Source organism: Callorhinus ursinus, unplaced genomic scaffold, assembly GCF_003265705.2.
Source record: "Callorhinus ursinus isolate GAN/ISIS: 27379988/994484 unplaced genomic scaffold, GSC_fseal_2.0 scaffold24, whole genome shotgun sequence".
Classification (NCBI taxonomy): domain Eukaryota; kingdom Metazoa; phylum Chordata; class Mammalia; order Carnivora; family Otariidae; genus Callorhinus; species Callorhinus ursinus.
The window spans coordinates 4,536,898-4,559,091 of NW_027397086.1; the positions used below are offsets into that span (position 1 = coordinate 4,536,898).

General features: G+C 50.8%; 1 protein-coding gene across 4 annotated transcripts in view; it reads right to left on the reverse strand.

Moving 5' to 3' along the window:
* GARNL3 (GTPase activating Rap/RanGAP domain like 3) overlaps nt 1–22,194 on the reverse strand; it is a 140,529-nt gene continuing 118,335 nt past the window's right edge. For all 4 annotated transcript variants that reach the window (XM_025888463.2, XM_073905728.1, XM_073905729.1 and 1 more), the window contains 9 exons: nt 21,832–22,007; nt 19,975–20,133; nt 13,821–13,887; nt 7,730–7,837; nt 6,134–6,252; nt 4,831–4,969; nt 3,638–3,853; nt 2,274–2,400; nt 1–468 (listed from right to left, as the gene is read on the reverse strand). In XM_025888463.2, coding sequence (XP_025744248.1) covers nt 291–468; nt 2,274–2,400; nt 3,638–3,853; nt 4,831–4,969; nt 6,134–6,252; nt 7,730–7,837; nt 13,821–13,887; nt 19,975–20,133; nt 21,832–22,007 — 1,289 coding nt within the window. In that variant the 3' untranslated portion in view covers nt 1–290. The remainder of the gene's footprint in view (nt 469–2,273; nt 2,401–3,637; nt 3,854–4,830; nt 4,970–6,133; nt 6,253–7,729; nt 7,838–13,820; nt 13,888–19,974; nt 20,134–21,831; nt 22,008–22,194) is intronic.

Below are 22,194 nucleotides of genomic sequence, written 5' to 3' on the forward strand. Positions count from 1 at the left end.
TAAGAATGAACATTTTTGATTTATTCAAAGTCTCAATCTAAAACCTCAATGAAATCTACTACCTTTATTACAAGGGGACTGATGGTTCCTGAACAGAAAGAAACAGAGGTCAAGAAAGATGGCACCGGACATTGGAGAGATCCAAACCGGCCAGGTGTGCAGAAGGTTTGGTCCAGTAGATCACGGGTGGGCTAAAAGCCACATTTTGTTGAGAAATGCTGTCAGAACTGGTTAAAGAGTATAAACCTCCATAAGAAAATGAAAGATGGCAAACTCGATCCGGACCCTGTTTACTTCAGGTCAATAATGTCTTCATCCGAGGAAGCTGTGAGCTGAAAGGGGCTACTGCCCCACACGGGGCTGCCTTCTCTGTCCGCCACAGGGTCCTGGTCAGAGCCCATCGAGTGGTAGCGTCCCTCGGGGTTGGCTTCTGGAGCAGAAGGACTTTCCAAGGAGCCCGTGGTGATCCTAGAAAAGTCACGTAAGGGATCCCTGGAGAGCACTAGTGACCTGGGCCCCTTCTGTCAGGCAGTTTCCTGCTCATTTGAGCTCATAAAGCCTGTATCCCCTCACCCCCACCCATTAGTGGGGAAAGGTGGGGACATGCAGGAGTCAGCCAGCCCTACCTCATGGGCTGTTGGGAGTTTTATAGGCCAGAGGTGACACATAGGAGGTGTTTGAGGTGTTTTTTACCTTTCTAAAGGGCAAATTGGGATAATGTCACTCTCTGCCTAAAACCCTCCTGGGTTGGGGCTCCCTATGGCCTGAGGATAAGGCTGAAACTCCTACCCACAGGACCACAGACCACAGGATCTGGCCCTGGGGACCCTTCTGCCTCCTCCCAGCCCATCCCACCTTGATTTTTCTCTTGTACTCAGGACACTCTCTTGATAGCTGCAAAACCAATTTGACCAAGTTCAGGGGGTTCATTCATTCAACAAGTACTCATTTGGCCTGTGAAAGCCCCCGGGCCAGCCTTTGGCCACTCAACAGGCCGTGCCTTTCTGAGCCTTTGCCCCTGCGGTTCCCCTCGTTCCTTCTAATTCAATCAAAGCTTGGCTCAATGCTACTTCCTCAGAGAAGCCCTCCTGACACCCGCTTCCCAGAGGAGAACTTCTACCCACGCCCCCCAACTCTTACATTTTTAAAAATTCCCTTACAGCACTTGTCACTATTGGAGACGATTTAATTTGCTTAATTGTTTACAGGTTTATGGTCTGTGTCTCCACACTAGAATGTAAAGTCCAGGAAGGCAGGACTTGCCGCACAGTAGGGGCTCGGTTTGTGGGATTAAAGCATCTGTGAGTGCTGCCCCCTCTCGGCCAGGCTAATGCCTACTCGATCTATGGACCTGGCTCAGCCTTTCCTGGTGTTTGAGAGCCTCCCTGCTCCAGGTGGGGGGGTGGCTGGCACTCCTCATTCCTCTGCATCACCTGCCACCCCGGAATGCTGCACTTCCTAGAGTGTTTGGTTGGCCTTCCCCTCTGGCCCGTGGACCCCCCAAGAGCGATCTTCATATCCCCAACATCCAGCTCAGGGCCGGGTGCCCTAAGAATGTGTGTTGAGTGAATTAATGCAGCCTGGACATGCGCCCCCTTACCCTCCGTACAGGAGCTTGAGGGACACGGAAGCTCTTAGGGGACAAATCAGTGGGATTTAACAAACGTTCATTGACATGGGATACTGAACTGCCATCCCAAAAGGCTGTACCTGCTCTATTCCCACCAGAAGCATTAGGAGAGGGCCTATGATCTGTCGCTGCTACTGAGCATTTTCATTTAAAAATACCTCTGTCGGGGTGCCTGGGTGGTATAGTCAGTTAAGCATCTGACTCTTGGTTTCAGCTCAGATCGTGATCTCGGGGTTGTGAGATCCAGCCCCACGTTGGGCTCCATTCTTAGCATGGAGGCTGCTTGAGATTCTCTTTCCCTCTCCCTCTGCCCCTTCCACTCATGCTCGCTCGCTCACTCTCTCTCAAATTAATAAATCTTTAAAAAAATCTCTCTCAATCTGGTGAGGAAAAAAAAAGAAAGAAAGAAAGAAAAAGAAAGAAAAAAAATCTCTTTATGTATTTTTATGAGCATTTGCTGAATCGTAAGTGAGGTTGCCGCCTTGCCTGAGACCCTCCCTGGGCCAGCCTAGGGGTCCTCAGAGAGGAGCTGGATGCTGACTGTCTGCCCGTGGCATCATCAGTCAGCAGAAAGGGCCTCATGGCAGTGCTGTGACCCAAAGGGCCACCACCCTGAGCAGGGACGGCTGGGGACGGCCTATACCTGTCACTGCTAGTTGATCTTGCTGTCCCTGGCTTCGGGCTTCCTTGGCTTTCTTCTAATTGCTTCCGGGCTTTTGATTTGGGCTTTGGTGTTCCTTCTGACCTGGGTCCAACTTCATCAGAGAGGCCTAGATTATAGGGGAGAAGCACAGGTCAGAGGTTAGTACCACTGGGCTGCCATGGGGATAGAAAATGTCTTTTTTCTTGGTTGGCTATTGGTGCATTATTGGGATAGAGTCAGGAAGCATTGATAAATTATATATTTTAAAGTAACTGGTTTTCTTGTTGGTGGAAGGTTTTTTTTCTGATCCTAAAGAATATATATATGAAGGAAGGGAGGGAGGGAGGAAGGAAACTCAGAAGGGTCTAGAGGAGGAGAGAAAAATCCATGATCCTACCACTGGAGACTATAATTCTCCAACTCTGAGGCTCAATTTCAGAAAAGCACAGTGGTTTGTAACACAGCGGCTGGCAGATCAAGCTTCCATAGGGCATAGTGGGTTAAAATAGCAACACGCATACTTTGAAAGCACAATGGAAGGCACCAACCTCTAAGACCGACCGACTTTGCCAGAGTCAAAGCCTGCCCGGTCAGGTGGCCTGCATCCCTGCCCCAGTTGTCGGGAAACAGGACTGCAGGCCAGGGATGCCCTAAGGTGAACTGTCCTTGCAGTTTTAGGCCATGCAGGTCCCTATTAGGTTTCAAACCACTTCTTACTGGTCTAGCACATCACTTCCTTTTTCTTCACTTTGTTTTCACAATTCAGAACAAAAGTCTTTCTAGCAGTCTCGCCTCTGCACGACTATCACGGTACTTCGTGCTTTTCCGGTCTGGTCTCCCATCAGTGTCACCGAGAGAGAAGGATCTACCAAATATCTCACGTCTGTGCCATCCCTACAGACCTGTCCCCGTGGTCTCTGGGCTTCAGGAAGCCATAAGTGAACTGCACCACGAATATCAAAAACAGGGTGAATTTAAACTTTCAAGTACACAAATATAACACATTATCTGAGAACTGGAGGTTGTAAATCCTTCTAGATACTCTCTAGGAAATCCTACATATAGAGATACTTATATTTTAAGAAATTGTGTCAGACTAGATCTACTGTTTTGTAAACTGCCTTTTCTGCTTTTAACCTGGTTTGGGCAGCCTTCCACACCAATAAATACAGACTGACACATCGTTGTTGTGGGTAAACTGTATACTATTCCCAGGTGTAGCTGCACTATAATGGGTTTATAAATCCCTTGTTAAAGGGAAAGTTTCTTTTTTAACTCATTGTTTTCGAGGATGATTAACATCCAAGATGAAACCAACTGGCCTATTTACAAACAGCAAAAACACAAAAACGGCCCGCCATTACCCAGCAGTTCCCTGCGTGTCCTGCTGGCTATTTCTTTAATCTCCATGCGGGACAGGGACAGGGAGTGAGTGACGGGAATGGCAGCGATGCCCAGGCCGATGGCCGTGGGCGGGGTGACGGCCTTGGAGACCAGAGGCGACTTCAGAGGTCGTTCGATGCTTCTGCCCACAAGGTTTCTGAGTGGAATCTTGTACAGATTTTTGGACGGAGTTTCACCTGAAATATGATTGAGAAAAGAACATGAGAACTTTAAGCAAAGTCTGTACTATTTACAAGGGTGACTTCTGGTTCCTCAACCCAGTGAGCAGGAAGGAAGAATTTAGGCTGCATGCTGACCTCCCAGACCCCCTTCGGAGCAACAGAGGGATGGTGCCTGATGGCTTTGGTTTTAAGGGCACCGTTTTCACAGGTACATGGCTAAACATGCACCTGCTACGTCTCTGTGTGCCCAGGAGGGGAGAGCACCCAGGAGGGCAGACAGCGGCAGCACCCTGCCTGCTTGGGGTGCCCTGTGCTTCCAGGGGCAGGAGAAGTAACGACTGACGTGGTGAGCAGCCGGGAAAAGCACGGTGCTCAGAGCAAAGTCGTAACCACAGCAAAGGCCTTTGGGATTCGTGAGCAGATCCAGATGGAGTGAAAGCTGGGTGGGCTCCACAGGTTGTAGGACTCTGTCCTTCTGGCTATAAAAACCTACCAGATCATTAACATCCCTGAAGGAAAGACACCTTTGCTGTGGCAGGTTGGAATCTCTAGCCCTCAACTCCCTTCTCCCCATGGAAACAGTTCTTTTCATAATGCGCTTTTGTTGTTGTTATCACAGGTTTCTTAAGAATGCAACCAATGCATTCAGAATGCATTTTTTAAAATAGCTTTAAATAGTGACTTCGTTAGGCAGTAGTCACATGTCAATATTTGAGAATGAACTAGAGAAACCAGAATGGAGGGGCGCCTGGGTGGCTCAGCCCATTAAGCATCTGCCTTCGGCACCAGGTCATGATTCCAGGGTCCTGGGATCTAGCCCCGCATCGGGCTCCCTGCTCAGCAGTGAGTCTGTTTCTCCCTCTCCCTCTGACCCTCTGCCTGCTTGTGCTCTTTCTCTCTCAAATAAATAAATAAAAATCTTAAAAAAAAAAAAAAGAAACCAGAATGGATTGGAGATATCTATTAATAAGACAGTAAAAATTGCACTTCACCTTCCCCCAGGGAAGAAGGAAACACTGGAGTATCTCGGCCTGGGGGTGTCTGAGGAGAATTATGGGCACTGGCCCCCTTGGAGCTGCCTCCGGACGAGACCTCGTTCACAGCAGTGGTGGCTGTGAAGTATATATCTGACTAGAATGAAAGAGAAAGCATTAGGGAGCTGCGTGGCTTAGAGGCCCTGCACCCATGGCCCCCCCGTCACCACTGCAAAGCCTGCAACGGATCTTGGCTCGGCCACTCTGTCCTTGGGGCATGCAGTGCGGCAACGCACCTGGGCAGCGGGCTTCCAGAGCAAAACTCCTGCACCGCCACCCCAGACCTTTGCTGGGTATTCAGTCCCCCACACTTCCCCTTATCTGCCTCCTGATTCACAATAGAAAAGAGGCCATTTCCCAACCCAGCGCACACCTGCCTAACAGGAATGTCAGGCACCCGCAGCGTCAGACCTGGAAAGTATCTGGGGTTCAGTCGGGTCCACTTACAGATGGGAACACGGACCATTCATTCACTGGTTCAGCAAACACTCACGCACACCCGCCCTGTGCTGGCTCTGGTGGGAACAGCTGGGGGTTGCTGGAGCCGGCTTGTAGCTGACCCATGAGTGCCGATTTTCAGGGATTTTGCAAGTGAAACACAGCCATTATTAAACTTAAATAAATAATATTAAAAACAAAGGTATTAAATGTCAGAATTTGACCATTCCTCATTCTTTGACTATGTTTACCATGATCTGGGTTCTTGAGGTTATTTCTACCAACTTTCACACTGGAAGCTGGACGTCCTAATGGCGGCCTGGCAGGGACGGGGCAGACTGTGGGGCTGGTGTGGGAGGAGCTAGGACAAGACCTCCTGGATTGTGTGCCAGCGACAAAGGCACCTTGGGAAGTCATCTCCGTTCCCGTGTCCCTTGGTTTTGCTCAAACTCTGTTTCTAGGCATGGATCAGGCAGTTAGCCACGTTTCACGGGCCACAAAAATCAAGCTGAGGACGGAAAGCGGCAGAGGAAGACCGCGACACCACAAGCTCTTCCTCTTCTGGACTTGGGCTGCCCCTCGGGGCAGCGGGGACCCCTGACCTAACCCAGGCTGATGGCACCTTCCTCTCTTCAGCCCAGAGCCTGAGAGCTTCGCAACCGCTACCAGCACCAAGTGACCACACACGAGGGGGGCCCGAGGGGGCCACACACGAAAACCCGATGGGGGTTCTGGTGTGGATGCTCTCCCTCTGTCTGGCACACAAGGGGCCTAACTCCGTGAGACCGCATCCACGCCCTCCTGGAGCTCAGGTGCTACTCACCCTGGAGGCCACGAGCTGCAGCTGCGGCACGACCGCTGTGTGCACCAGGTTCCCGTTCACCACCAGGCGGATCTCCATGGAGTCGGTGGTGAAGGCCAGGAGGTACGGGAAAGCGCACACTGCAAGGCAACGGGGCGCGTCAGCTGCCAGCCTGCTGGCTTGTGGCTCTCGAGGTGCCGGACCGTCCCACAACTGCCCTCACTGCTCCAGAAACTTCCATCTCCCCTCCTCCTCTGGCATGGCCCCCGAATCTGAGAGCGCCTCATTCCTGAGACAGCCTCCTCTTAGCTGCCAAGCTTCTGCTTCAAGTTGGTGAGCACTGCCTGTGTTTCTCCTTGTCCCCTTTTCACTGCGGTTGCATAACCTGGTCTCCTGGAGGCTCACCCGCCCAAGTCCCGAGAGAGACATTCCCCCCACTTGTCCCCTCCGGCAGATGCTGCTGGGCCCCGAAACCCTGCCTTTCCCGGCTCTTCATGCCCTGTCACTTGCTCCCTTCTCCTCTGTGCTGCTCCTGCCATGCCTGGGCCAGGGCCGGGTCTTCTTCCTCACTGTCCCTCACAGGGCGCCGTGGCGTCAATGGGTTTGTTATCTGTGAAAGGTTGGCCCCTCTTCTTGAAATCGTTTTTACGACACCCTGACTTCCAGGCCCCACAACTGCCCTGGTTGCCCTGGGACCTCCCCGCTTTGGCCTCTTCACTGGCTTCTTCATGCTCCCATGCTCCTTCACACTAGCTTATTCTCTGTTTGCTCTCTCCTTGGTGAACTCGCTACTCCCTTGGCTTTACCTGGGGTGACCTACCACACCCATGCCTCTTGCCTTGCTCTCTCAAGTGACCTCCAGTGCTGGGGCTCAAAACCTGAAAGCAGTCTTTAACCCTTCCTTCTGTTTTTGCTTTTTGGGTTTTTTTTTTTTTTTTTGGCCATCCCTCGTCTGTCACCGAAGGCTGACTGGTCCCTCCATTATCTGGATTGGATTTTCTGTTCTCATCTCAAGACTCTAGACTGTTCACCCATGATCACATACTTGGCTTGGGAGAAAACAGTACTAATTCAAACATTCTTGGCTCTGAGCCGACTCGCACCAGGCAGATGCCCAGCTGTGGATCCTTAACCCCAAGGAGGGAAGCACTACCACTCACTCCCTAATAGTTCAGTGGCAGGTGAAGTACCTGCGTTTCTGTGATTCTAGATTTTCAAGCTTCAGAATACATAAGAATGGTGCAGAATGCATTGTGCTTCTCCAACAAATCAGTTGGCATTTTAAGGCTGGAGATCCTGCTCTCAAATTGTGAGAAAAGGAAAGGAAGGCCCAGAAATGAAATGATAACAGGAAGATCCCCAAGTCCTGAAAACTGGGATTTCACGGCTCTCAAATGCTCACATGCTTACAGCTGGGAGGCACAGGGGATGGCAATAGTCCCCAAAAGGGGAACAAACAGGAAAACACAAAGCAAAAAGAAACCTCTGAGTACTCATCAGACTCACATAACTCATAGCAATCTAGCAGTAAGCCAGCGAGTTTGCTTACATGGGATTGAACGGTTCAGATGGGTCTATGCAGGAGCGGAAGAGCAAAATGATCTAGGTTTTTCTTACCAATCGCGTAAGGAGCCTGGTTCCAACAGAACTGGAAATCTGACGCAGAAGGTTGAACCAAAAAAGAGCCCCCATTAAAGGGGCAAACCTTTTTATAGATGCAACTGTCTGCAACAAAACAACAGCGACTCATTTTTTGTGAGAGACAATGCTTAGAGCTGGTAATTAGATAAATGAAAACACAGGCAACCAGGATAGTGTCCTATCTGCTAGGTCCGCACACGTCGCTGGTGCCAACACCGCCACGACGCCAGGTGCTCAGCCAGGAGGCGGGCGGGGCCGAGCGACAGGACTACAGCAAGTATTCATGGCGGCCATTTGGGGAGGATTTACTGGGTGCCAGGCACTGAGCTTTAAACACGTCAGCTTATTTCATCTGAATAACCTTCTGAAGTAGATGCCGTTATTACGCTCCGCATACAGATGAGAAAATTGAGGCCAGGAGAGGTGGACGCAGCTTGTCCAAAGTCTCACAAGTACCACACGGGGGAGCAGGGTTTGAACACGGGTGAGCCTGACTGCAGAGAAGGGACCCTTGATGGAGCTCCCCCCAGATGGAGGAGGCGCTCCTGCAAGGTAGATCATGCTCTGAGCCTCACGTGGGGCCTGTATGCTCCCCGCCTCCCCACATTTTATTAGGAAAACTTGAAGCCATATGCCTGTGTCACGTTGGGGAACACGAGCCAGAATTAGATTAAGGCCAGCTGAACAGCTGGTCTGTTCCTGGCCTGCTCTGAGCTCTGAACCTAAGTCCAGGGGGTTCGGATCCTCTCCGAGTGAAAAGGTCAGTATGGAAGCAAAGGCTCCTGTTATTCCAGAAGTCCATCATGTTTTAGCCATACAGTTTTATGGAGCTATGATTTACATATCATAAAATTCACCCCCTTTAAGTGTACAATTCAATGTATTTGAGTAGATTTGTAGACAATGTCACAATCTAATTTTATCAACTTTTCATGACCCTAAAAAGAAACCTCATGCCCGTTAAGCACTCATTCCCTTTCCTGGTTAGACCAGAACGCTGTGCCTGCGCTGTGGGAGGGCAGAGGCTGGGGAAGCCGGGCGGCTGGTCAGGGCCCGCATGGGGGCAAGCAGGAGGCCCTCCCAGCGGCTGCTACGGCCCAGCTGAGGCTCCCACCCTGTCAAACCTGTTTGGAGCGTCCTACCCCATCGGGGCTTAGGCACTCCTTTCATGTGACCACTAGGCTTACAAAGCAATCGTCTTATATAGTTTAACGGACACAGTGAGTCCTTAGGAGAGGAAGAATGAGCCAAAGTCAGTGCTGTCTTATTTTTGCTACAATGGATTCATTAGGGGAGAAAAAGGCACCTTCAGTCTCAGCTGAAGCCCTTGCTCCCAAGGAAGACAGCCGCTCAGGAAGGGTGGCCCCTCACGGCTGTGCTGAGGCGCCGGCCTCTCCGAGGTGCAGGTGAGGCTGGTACCCCCCTTTCCCCTCGGGCCCGTCTGCTCCTGCTCTCAGGGCTGCACCCTAGTTTGCCCTTTTCCATCAGGTCTCTCCTCCCAGCCCGCAAGCACGCCGCCTTCTTCCACCTTCTAGAAAGCAACTGTTCTTCCTCCTCTGTGACCTCTCTTCCTCCTTTCCTGAACCTTCCCTTCTCTTTCCCCACAAAGGAAAATTCTCTGGAAGGCTCTCTGGACTCCTGTCTCTACTTCCTCTTACATTCTCTCTCATCCTATGCAGTGGGGTTTGCTCCCAGTGCTCCCCAGGGACACCTGCTCTCTCGTCAAGGTTTCCTGAGGACCTCCACCGTGTGCTCCAGGAGCCCTCTCCTGTTCCCTCCTTAAACTGCTGTCTTTCTTTTCGGGAGATTTCCTTCCCCTGTGGCTGTTCCTCAGTCTGCTGGCTCCTCCCATCTCTCTCCCCACTTCCCAGCTTCCAGTGACTCCGTGTCACTTACATGCTAATGGTTCCCAAATGAGGATCTCCCATGGGCACTCTCCCCTCAGCCCCCAGTGTCTCCAATAGCATATCTGGGAGGCACTGACCTGTCCAGACTCAACTCTTGATCTTTTCCCCCAAACTTGCTCTTCTTAGTTTCCCACATCTCAGTAAATGGTATTCTCCATTCTTCCAGTTGCTCAAGTCCCAAAGCGCAGCCTCCCTTCTCTCCCCCCTGGCATATGCCATGTTGGATTCAAGAACCGATGATCTTGGTTCTCATATTTCAAATACCTCTAGGGTCTGACCATGTCTCAGCACCTCCACTGCTGTGTGCTGGAGCAAGCCACTGTCATCTCTCATCACATCGGTGCAGTCACCTGGTAAGCGAACTGCCTTACCTGCTTCTGTGAAGCTGTCCACACAGCGGCCTGAGCGGCCCGTGGTCCCTTTCATACCCTAGGTCTGATCCTATCACCCCTTTGCTCAAACTCCAGCTGCTCACCAGCTAAGAGGCCCTTCACCTACCAGGCCCTCCCTGAACCTGGTCCTCTTGGGGTCACCTTGAAATACTAGAATGTTCCCTCCTCAAGGTCTTTACACACCTCTTCCGACTCCCTTGGGGTCTTCTCTCCGAGTGCCCCGTCCAGGGAGGTCTCCCTTCTATACCTTCCCTAAATGGAGACCTGCGCCCCCACCTCCTGCCTGCCTTCAGCCCCTCTCCCTGCTTTACGTCCATAGCACATATCACCATTCAACATCCTAGGTACTTTTCTTATTCTGTTAATTGTCTATCTGTCCCCTTGAAAATGTACACTCTGAGAGGCAGGCATCTGTGTATCTTTTACTCACTGCGCAAACATTAGGTGCTCAGTAAATATTTGTAGAATGAGTGAGCTACTCTTCCCTTGCCGTCCCTGCTCAAGAAGGACACAGCTGTGATGTGTTCCTCAAGGCCCAGGTCCCTTATACACATCTCCTCCCCACCCCCTTATCCCACCCCAGCTCCCACCAGGGGACAGCCAACTGCTGGCAGGTTTGAGGGTGTCTGGGCTGGAGGAGACTGAGCTCACAGAGCAGAGAGCACGCTGGATGGCAAGGGATGGTGTGTATGTGCCTTGGGAGCTCAGCCTGGCCCAGAGTGGAGCTGCCCCCCTGAGAAACGGTCACCCGGGCATGGATGAGGTGACCCAGACTGCACTTCAGAGGCCCCTCTGCTCTCCTTTCCAGGTGAATAAGCTCCAGGGACTCCAATTTGACTCCAGAGAAGTAGAGGGCTCTCCCTCCCAATAACTAATATTGGTGCTTTCTGCACCCTAGGACAGGGGGCTCTCAATCAGACTGAACTGATTTAGAAAAGTAAGCAAAGCATGTTCCTTGAGCCCCAGAGCTGTGAAGCACATTCACACTTAAAAGTACTGGCATCCATGCCTGGCCCTCCCCTAAACTGTGAGCTCACTGCAGTCCCTGGCAGCGCCTTTCACTGTTGTGTCTCCAGAATCTAGCATGTGCCTGGCACAGAGAAGGTCGTTTGTTGGGGTTTAAAAAGGGCAGCCTGAATGGGGGAGCTGGGGTGAGGGGCAGGAGACTAAAATGTTGTGGCCCAGGAAGGAGCTAGGAGTCCATGACCTTGCCTCCATTTGACCTTCCCCATCAGGGTGACAGGGTGACAGATACTACCTCTAATTTTAAAACAAATTTCTCTGAAGAAAAGTCCCTTTCTGCATGTATAAAAGCCTATGGTGGTTACAAAACAAACTGGATGATGACTGATGCTCTGATGAATCTGGAATAAAAGGAGGAAAAAAAAGTCTTGCTGTGCCTGGCAATGTGTTCCATGTACAATCCTGTTTAATCTTCACAGCAGACATGAGAGGTAGGTTCTGTATTCTTCACATTACTCATCTGGAAGTTAAGACTTAGGTTAAATGTGGTCATACGGAGAATCAATGGTACTTATGTGAGCATTTCTAGTTTCCTTGTGTGATTATCTTTAAAACTCCATCAGCAAACAGAGTCCACCTTAGTATTGAAATTTATTATTTGCATTAAAGGTGAATCATTATTGCGTGCTAAGGTCACGGCCAAATTTTCTTTCTTGTTTTAAGTAAAGACTGACTCTGATATTCAAGATAGAGATTCATTATAAGAAAATAAGATCCTCAATATACTGAACTATTTATACTTTTCTCCCCTGAAATTGATCTTGCAAATACATTTTTCTCTAAGAACATGTAACTGGGAGTTATAATTTCTACTATATAATATTTTAATCTTTAACACATCTGAGAGAAAAGTCTCGTTATATGAAACTCTGAGTTTATAAAGGTTGTTTTTTACTTGGTTTTGTTTTTTAATGGAAATAGAAAAGAAACTGATGAAAATCACCTGCAAATCTTGTGGGGAGCAAGATCATTCTATAGCACCTTACCGACAGGGGCCTTCAGCGCACAGTTGTCTGGACAGAAGCGGGCAAGCGCAGCGTGCCCTGTGTGTGTGGGAATGGGTTACAGAAGTGGCCTGGGAGACTCTGGGCAAAACCAGCTGGTTCTCTGGGCATGTTCACCAGGGACGCACCAGCCTGCTGGGAGAAGGAGGGAGATGGAAAAGGAAAACCAGATTCCTGACCCAGAGAAATGGAAGCAAGTGGCATAGTTTGGGGAACACGCAGGCAGGTCTGGGAACCTCTGGGATTCCCAAGGCCTTGACCCATGTAGCATCTAAACACACAGAGCTTATTACCTTCTGATGGCTTGGTGGGTCTAGGAAAGCAGAAACACGCATACACCGATCCCATTTGAGATGAAACCAGAGCCTGAAGCCAGGACACCAGCAAAGCCAGGGGAAGTGAAAGTTCCTGGGGCTCCTCAAGCCAGAGAGGCCGCTTGAACCACACCTGCCAGAGCGCTAGGCCACTGCCGCCCTCAGGACAGCTGCCTGCTCAGGTCCATAAGCTTCCAGTGGGGTACAGGGAGGATGTCACACACCTTTGTTTCCATGTTCCTTCCCTTTCCAGTTTGGGACTAATCATCCCAACCTGATAACCTGCTCTATCTTTCTGTTCTGATCTTCTCTCCCACCTAAAAATCCCTCCATCCTTTTAAGCAGTTAGAAGAAAAAAAAAATCGACATCAGTTTGTAAAGCATCCCGCCACATGTTTTTCCTCCCAAATTTTTCAATAAAGTGGAAAGACAACATGTGAAACTGTGAAAGAGATAAAGAGATCTTATAGAAGTGACCCCCTCCACTCCACTGGGCCCTGTAACCTGGGAGCCATGGGGCCCAGGAACCCCGCCGGAGAGCGGGCAGCGGGCCGTTCAGCCCCCTCACCACTGGGCTATCAAATCTCACATCTCAAAAGATGATTTTTACCAAACACATTTCTCTGCTAGTAATTAGCTCTCCCATACTTATTAATCAAAGATTAATGGAAGTATCAGCCCCATGTGTATGGAAATCAATACAATTCTAGGCTGGAAGAATACGTTTTGTTGTTTTAGTTACACTGGGCAGGCTTATCCAGGAAAATATCTTACTACTTTTAGTCTTAAAAGGATCCTTTTTATTGTAGTATTTTATTTTATTTTATTGTAGTATCATATTAGCTTTTGAAATGCTGAAAATCCTTGAAGACCCTCTTTGATGCGTTTGATCTGGTCTGCCTGAAACCCACCGGCCCCAGGCCAATGCAGGTAAGGCTGGATACGCCAGGTTGAGGCTGATTTCTTTAACAGCCTGGGAGCAGCAAAGAGTGCAATAGTAACTGGTTAAAATTTGGGGTGCTGGGGCCAAGAGGGCCCCAAATGTGAACGCTGGGTCTGCTGCTTTGTAGCTGCATGATCCCAAGATGGGCAGTTCACCTCTCCAGGCCTCAGGGACCTTATCTCCAAACCTCAGGTAGTAACAGTAGGTGAGAATTCAGTGAAACAGTCCCTGGATCTACTGAGCACAGCGCCTGGCACATGGTAAGGGCTCCCTAAATGGAGGCCACTGTCAGCACCCTGTAACCTGGAGACAGTGCCATTGGCAGGCCCATCTCACCAGGAGGGCTGGGAGATCCAGGTCGGAATGCCATTTTTAGATGCTCCCTGAAGTGCAGTTAAGGTCGCAGGAACAAGGCACCAGGTAAATCTAGGTCTGGCCCCCTTTAAATTGCCCAGGAAAAGAGCAGTTAATTTTAGCAACTTACAGTTGTAACATAAGAGCAGCCCGGCCTCTCCATCCTCGTACACATCAATAGCTGCCACAAAATTAACCTGAAATGATAAAGGCAGTGGTGGTGGGCAGGCTGGACAGGACACGGTTGAAAGACTTTCTAAAGTTCAAGGCTTTGGCGGGGCGGGGGTGGGGGGAGGGCTCTCAGGTGCTGTGGGGTCACTTCCACCTTGGGCGACCATGATTATAATGCACAGAACCGGCTTGCCTTCCTTTCCCTCCTGGGCCTTTGTCACCATCTTTTCCACCTGTGGAGGAGCTCTCGGGAGATGGGCATCTGCACTCTCTCTGACAACAGGACCCCTATTTGGGAAGTGTGCTCCGGTTCCCAGAGCTTCCTTGCAGGACGAGTTCAGTCCACTCGCACACGGACCTGGGGAGTGCGTGCTGTTCCTCCTACTTCGCAGGTGAGGGAGTGAGAGGCAGAGACGCGAAGTCCTAAGTGTTGTTGTAAGTGCCACTGCCGAGGCTTGAACGGGGCGGCTCTTGGCGACCTGACCCACTCTCACGTCTCAGCTCTAACGGGCAGTGGCCCGGCCTCTGAACCACCGGGCCAGGCCTTCGTTTCCATTCTCTCGCTCTCCCGCACTTGGAGGGGGGCAGCAGGACACCACGGAGAGGGCGTCAGAAGGCCTGGTTCCATCTTCTGTTCCTAGTTCCGGGCAAACTTACCTCCCTGAACATCCTGTCCACACCACTGTCTGCCTCTGTGGCTCGTGGCAAACGGCTTAACCTCCGGCCACAGGTCTTGGCCTGTAAGGCTGGCGTGAGGACAACTTTGCTGACTGTAATGAGAACTCCACTCCAAGGGTTTCTAGGAGGGCCTGACACTGCCTGGTCAGCACTGTGAGCATCTTCCTCTCCCGCATGACTAGTTTCCTCCCAAACCTCCTCCTTTTGTGAGCAGAGCTAGTCCTGACGCAGTTCGCCTCTCCAGCCCCTTCCGGAGTCGATGCTGCCCAGGCCCGCCTGGGCTCCTCCGGCAGACCCTCCGCCGGCTCCCTCCTTACTGCTGTCACGGTCGCTGTGCTGATCCCCTGCTGGCTACCCTCAGTACGGGGTAGTCCTCCCACTTCACCTAGCACGGGGCCTCTGCCTTGGCTCCGACCTCCCTCCGATGGTACCCTATCCCCTCCCCTCCCTCATCATCTGGCACAGTCCTGGGTGCCATTCAGCACGCAGAAATGAATGAGTAAGGCAGGGTTTCGCCCCTCAAGAAAAACCAGAAAAGCATATAAATACGTGAAACAAGGTACAATGAGACAAATGCCACAAGCAAGAGCTGTGGGTGCTTTGGGGTGGGCGGCAGACCTTGAGGCTCAGAGGTCAAGTGTCAACTCTGGGAGCAGAAAGACTTGGGGATCGAATCCCAGATAATTCCTCCCCTGCTATATATCATACTGCTCTATTTTAATGATCTGCATAGTGTGTGTTGCTGTCTGATGTTCACTTATTTGTCTGTTTATCAGAGCCCCCACCCACCCCCCCGCCCCGAGTAGAACATAAGCTTCGTGAACAGAGGCCTTGCCCGTGCTGTTCACTGTCACGCACTCAGCACCTGCCCTGGGCCTGGCACGTGGCAGGAGCAGAATAAATCCTCGGTGAATGCATGACTGAATAAAGGAAATCCTAGCTCTGTCACTTTACAGGTGTGTGCCTTAGGGCCCCTGTTCAACCTCACAGAGCCTCAGTTTCTCCATTTGTAAAAGGAAAGATAAGAAGGACATCTGCCCCTGTGGGGGCTGAGGATTCCATGAGGCCACTTACGGAAGCACCTAGCACAGGGCCTGCTACTTGGGAAATGCTCAGTAAATGTCAGCTGACAGCACAGCCCAGCTGTGGAACCGGCACCAAGGGGGTATGTGATGCGAGGGAGCAGCCTTTGAACTCTCTGGTCCCAAAGGGAGACTTCCTGTGCCCACCACTTTGACTTATAATCATTTTCTCCTCAGATGTCCCAGTACTTGTCAGTTGGATGACACTTACCCAGCCAGAGGGGGGACAGGGGGGCCAAGTGCTGTCAGCTTTGTAGCCTGGACCTTTGTAGCCTATCCCCCATCATGCCTTGGGACACGACTGTGGAGGCCACAGTATGCTGGGGTCCAGGGCACAGCCTTCCGAGTCAGAGAGCCTGGGTTCAAGTCCCGTCTCTGCTACTTACTAGCTGCGTGGTTTTGGGTAAGTAAGTGACTCCTCCTTCCTGAGTCTTAGTTTCCTTTTCTGCAAAAATGGGGAAGTGAACAGTACATTCCCCATAGTTGTTGGGCAGATTTCATGAGATAGTGCTTACGAGGTGCCCTGGCACGGGGCCAGACACAGAAGTGATCATTCAGTGGTGGCCGTGTTTATTCTCACTATGGGAGGGTTAACTGTAGTGGGAAAGGTGGGGTGGGACAGTCCGTGCGTTTCGAGGTAGGGCCTGTATATGTGCTTGGGGTGGGGGGGACGCGTGGCCATCACAGGAGTAGAGGAAGTTCAGGCAGAACCGAAGCACGGAGGCAGCAGACACCAGGGAAGTTGCTGGCATGCGGGGGCGAAGGGGGGGTGATGTCTACGAGGGGGTCCCAGGACAGTGCTGACTGGTGGATGCGCATGGCTGTATGCAGAGACTCAGGCTGCAGGGCAGGCAAGGGCTGAGCTCTGGCCAAGGGGCTGGCACTCGGGCACACCACGGCTTGGACTTGGTCACTTACTCCTCTGGCACTCCCCGGCATTTTGTTCAGACCTCTATTAACACTTAGCACAGTGAGACCCACTTCATGCTTTGACGCCTACGTGGGTCTCCCTGGATGAGGGGCCTGGTGGGAGTCAGTCTCTGAGACATTGTGTCTTGACCAGGTGAAGACATCAGAATCAACTAGAGAGCTTTAAAAAATATATACTGGGTTCTCGCTCCTAGAGATCCTCCTATAGTAGGTCTAGGGTAGGACATAAGTGTTGCTTTTAATTTTTTACTTGATTAAAAATAAGTAGTTCACTTTATTGGCATTTTAAAATGATAAGAGTAACATGGTGGTCGTGAAAATTCAAAACAGGTTTGTAACAAGTCAAGTCTGAACCCCACCTTCCCCAGCCCCAGCTGAAAGTGGGAACCACTGCTAGGTCAATGTCCGACCTTCCCATGTGATTTTGGGGTGAGCTTCCCATCGAGACCCACTGGGTCCTGGGCAGATGGTCAAGATGGGGACTTAGGCCCAGCATCTAAGCCAGAGACCTAGATCTCATAATTAGGTCTGCAGTTCCTTCTAGAGGAGACCTTTGTTTTGGGAAGGAGGCCAATGCTGGCTGTTAGAGTTGGGGCAGCAGGTTACGATAGCCTGTTGGTAAATTAACTTGATGTTGACTTTCAGACTGCTGCTTTGACGCTTCTTAGACATTTCCTCTCTTAACCTGGGGTTCTCTTAGACCCTCAGGTAGGATTGAAGGCTGAAATGGGAATTGAATGGGCTTGGCTGAGAAGAGAGGAGGAATGGAGGTGAGAAACTAGGCCAGAAAATCCACACGGGTGCCAAATAGAGTAACCTGAATGACCCTGAAACACCCAATGACTTAGGGAAGGTCGGCCTCTCTCTCTCCTGCCTCCGTTGCATCGGGGCCTGGGCTACAGGAACATCTTGGTAAAAAGCTAGCTCTGGGGACGCCTGGGTGGCTCAGTCAGTTAAGAGTCTGCCTTCGGCTCAGGTCGTGATCCTGGAGTCCTGGAGTCCTGGGATCGAGCCCCGCATGGGGCTCCCCTTCTGCCCCTCCCCGTTCCTTCTCTCCTCTTTCTCTCACTTTCTCTCAAATAAATAAATAAAATCTTAAAAAAAAAAAAAAGCAAGTCCTTTCCTGCAGTCCGTTTCTAACTGGCTATTAGAAAACACTTTGTTCATTACCTTTTTCATTTCTCTAGGGCTTATCTTTCCAATTAGACAGTAAATTCCTTGCAAAGATGAGTAGCTGTGTCTAAGCATCCAGGCCCGCTCAGCAAACACTCAGCAGCTGCGGATGTACCAGAGAATGCAATATACACGCTGACCCACTTAGATCTAGGGAAGGGCTTTGAAAAAATTTTTTTAAAGATTTTCTCTTAGGGAAAAACTTGGTGACTTAGTTTTAAAAAGCATATTGAAGAAAGACAGAACATTTTCGAATTATTCCTGATAACTTTCAGAAAAACAAAACCAAGGAGCCACCCAAGACAACCGTCTTTAACCCGATTTTTCCTGGGCCTTCATGAATCTTATGAGGAAAAAAAATCCACACTCTAATGAATTATCAGGGTATTAAATATAAGTAAATAATAACAATCAGCAGAAAAAGCAGGCAAAGTCTTAGGAAATTAGTTGCCAGGAAAGGGACTGATTGAACAAAGACCTTCTGGGCCATGATTTTTCTAAGTCTTTTGGCTGGTCACAGGGTTTTGAAAAGTAAGAAGGGCAAGAACTTTTTTTTTTTTTTTTAAAGATTTTATTCTTAAGTAATCTCTACACAAAACGTGGGGCTCGAACTTACAACCCCAAGATCAAGAGTAGTATGCTCTTCTGACTTAACCAGCCAGGCACCCCCAAGAAGGGCAAGAACTTCTAAAGCCAAATCGGGCCCTTCCTCCTCAGAGGTTGGCACGCTGGAAGAGGTTATGGGTTCCCAGTTGCTGGGATGGAGGGGCAGTCCTTCCGGCTTTAAATTAGGAAGAGTTTCAGGGCAGACTCGTTCTACTAGGTCTGTATCTGCATCACCTGGCAAGACTTAAAGCATATTGATTCCCACACACCCAGAAATTCTGATTTAATTGATCTGGGGTGGGGTCAGAGCACTCATCTTTTTAAAGCCTTCAGGAAGTTATAGCCAGGGCTGAGAAGCAATATATACAGGTGGTTCCCAGACTTGTCTGAACTTAAGAATCACCTGAGGATCATTTAAAAAATTCCAAAACCCATGTCCACACCCAAGACCAGCAAAATCTCTGGGGTTGGGACACAGGCAGCAGTAGCCTTTAAAGCTCCTCAGATGACTCCAGTTGCAGACAAGTTTGGGCACCACCATATATACATATATATATGAGAAAGAACAGATGATCTGTGATTGATAATTGTGGAAGGCAAGAAGGTCTCCTAATTATATCTAGATTTTTCTTTTTCTTAAAATCTTGCTCTCATTTGGTATTAAGTCTTAATACAGTAATGAGCAATTTTTTAATAACTATTTGGGTAGGGTGTACCCTAATATAAGCTGATTTTTTATTTCTTATAAAGCATAGTCAGAAGGAATTCTGCAGTCTCTTGGACCTAGCTGGACAGGACTGGAGTAGGTTTGTAGGTTTGGAAGTCCTCACCAGGAACTATGTTCTCTGTGGGGGCAACACCCCCGTTCTTTGGTGTCCTTGGTACCCAGCTGGCTCTGTACTGTGCAAACCCCAAGCGGCCCCAATGTTACCGGGCCTTGCCCTGCTTCCCAGTGATAAATGGCTGAGGAGCTCTCCCATCTGCTGTGTCAGCACGGAGCAGCTCTAGGGACAGACAGGTCACGCGGTCTCAGGCTGGTGAGCGCTCACTGCCCCCCCCCCCAGGGCCCCCATGTTCAGACCCCACGCAGCCATCTGTAGTATTCGAGTACAACTGCCGGTGGGCCCCGGGTCTCTTCCAAACCCCAGACACCCCTGCACTCCGCGCAGCTCAGGCTGGAGGGAGACCCTCTTTCTCTCTCCTCGTGGTGTCCTAGGGGCCTTTTCAGGGACGGACCCAGGGGCTGAACCCGCCCCAGGCACCCGGGCCCCAAGCTGTGAGTCGACCCGGGCCACGGAGAGGAGAAGGCCCTTCTGGAGTGAATGACCAAACAAATGTTCTCATCTCTTTAGTTACTGAGATTGAGCTTTTCGACCCTTCACGTCTCCTTTATGAGGAAAGATGGAATGGCAGGGGGAGATCTGGAAAAGCTGAGCAGGGCAATGGGGCAATTCCACTAGACAGGACCGTTCTGACCCTACAAGAAGGTGACTTCACGGGCTGCAGCCTGAACAGTGTATCACAGAATACTGCTGTGGTCAATTGTACGTGATTTTAAAGAAATTCTCATCATGGCCTCTCGAGGTTGGAAGACGTGCTCCTGGTCTTCTCTGCTTCCCACTTGCCCTCCGCCCGTCCACTCACCCTGTTGGCCTCCACGTGGTGCAGCCGGAAGGCCTCCCCCGTGCTCTCGTTCACCATGTCGAACTGGTGTCGGTAAGCCACACAGATGAGATTGTCACTCTCCTCGGTTGGCCCATCTATTAAAGTCATCACCGCGGGAGAGTCGGACAGACATATCTCCTGTGTCGTCGATGATGACGTGGGAGAAGGGGTCAGGACACGGCGCAGCCATTTTCATATCAACCCCCCACCCCCGCCGGCTCCCCCATCCAGTAGCGGGTTCCCTCCCCAGGCTCCTGCAGAGCCCTTTGCCGGCAGGAAGGGTGGGGACAGGGAAAGGGGGGCAGGGATTGTGCCAGACTCCCCCCTCCCACAACCTGTCCTCAAAACCCACACCCGGAGAAACCGATTCAACAGTATGATTCTCATTAGCCCTCACATAGTCTGGCCCTGTCCTGTGATTTGGTAAGAATAGAACAGTTGCTAACCTTGTTGAGCATTTAACACAGTGCCAGGTACTGTTCTCACTGGATCCTCAAAACGACCTTATGAAGTAGGTAAGGCTATTATTCTATTTTACAGGTAAGGAGACTGAGGCTCAAAGGTCACACGATTTGCCTACATTCGCATAGTTTATACATGGTGCAGCCAAGATTGGAGCTCAGGAAATCTGATTTCGGAGCTGATATGCCACATAAATGCACATGTTCTACATAAGCAGTCATTAAGATTGCTAATTACTGTATTAAGAAGACTAACACCTAATTAGAGCAAGATTTTAACTTGTTTTAACGTCACTGTGAGACGGCGGTTCTGTCCCCCTAAATTGACTGTTAGCAGAAATTGATAATGCATGATTCAGGAGGCTTTAACTCTGGCAAAAATAACTGCTCAGCTCACCTACAGGCAAAGTCTGCCCTGGGAGCCAATGCTTGACACGGTTCCCACCTAATGTACCGACGTTTTTAAGAAGGTAAGAATTGGCAAGAGCAGGAAAGGGACCCTCAAGGAGGCTTCTCTCCCAAGGTGCCACCCTGAGTGAATGTGCCAATCCTGCGGGCTCGGGCAGGCAGGACAGCTGCTTCCCCCTCTGCAGCCGCCAAAGCCATGGCTGTCTGTTGCTAGCATCCTGCGTGACCCTCTTTCAGCTCGTGCTCCCCCCACCCCGCTGCCCGGGCCCCCATGCTGATCTCTGTCCAGGAGCCAGAAAGACCTTTGCAAAACCTCCCACTGGCTGATCCCCTCTCACTCAGAGTCAAAACCAAAATCCTAGCAAAGGCCTTCAGGGGCTCTCCGACCTCCCTGACTTGTTCCCTGGGCTCCAGCCACCGTGGCCTCTTGACCGCGCCTTGAACAGGGCCTCGGGGCCTCAACTGGCTGCTCCTTCTGCCTGGAACCCCCTTTCCCCAGCTATCCTCCTCACCTACTCCCATTATTTCCCTTGGATCTCTGCTCAAAGGCAACCTTTTCAGAGAGGGCTTCTGGGACACCCTTTCTAGAACAGATCCCCCGCCCCCTCTCCTTGCCCTTTCCTCCCTCAGTCTGCGTTACTGTTATCCTCGGGACTCAGAATCAGTTCCTCCTTTACGTCTTCCCGCAACTAGGAAGCCATCTCCATGAGAAGGGAGGCTGCTCACGGCTGTATCCTTAGCGCCTAGAATGGCACCGGTAGATGTCCCCTGGCATGAATGAGCTGGATGGAGTAGGAAAAGCCCGAAACCTCAGTCCTCTGGGGAAACCAGGGCTGCAGGCGGGGGACCCCCCCCGCTGGGTACTGACCTGCGAGACAACCCCAGTGCGTGACAGACCCTGGGTGGAATGAGAATCCGCCTCCTGACTCCTTGGCCAGGAGAGAAGGGATCTGAAGAGCGGACCTACCCGGATGTACTGGAATTCCTCCACAGGTGACTCCAACGGGGGAGACAGCAGGGGGATGCTGGCCACCCCGCCTGGCTTGTTGGGCTTCCTCGTGATCAGGAGTAGTTTGTTCCGGATGGCAACGACTATCCTCAGCTCTCTGCTGTGGTGAGTGTTAATGGCATACAGGTGGCAGCCTGGGGAGAGAGAGAAATGACGCTGAACACATGACAGGAGCCTGGAAGCGCCCGGGCCTCGACAACGTGGCAACACCCAAAGACCCTGGACATTAAGCATAACCCAGGGGACTGCCTGAGAATGTTCCAGCCGCCAGGCAAACAGAGGTGTGAAATACAAGTTAGGTTGAGTTTCAGGAAAATTAAG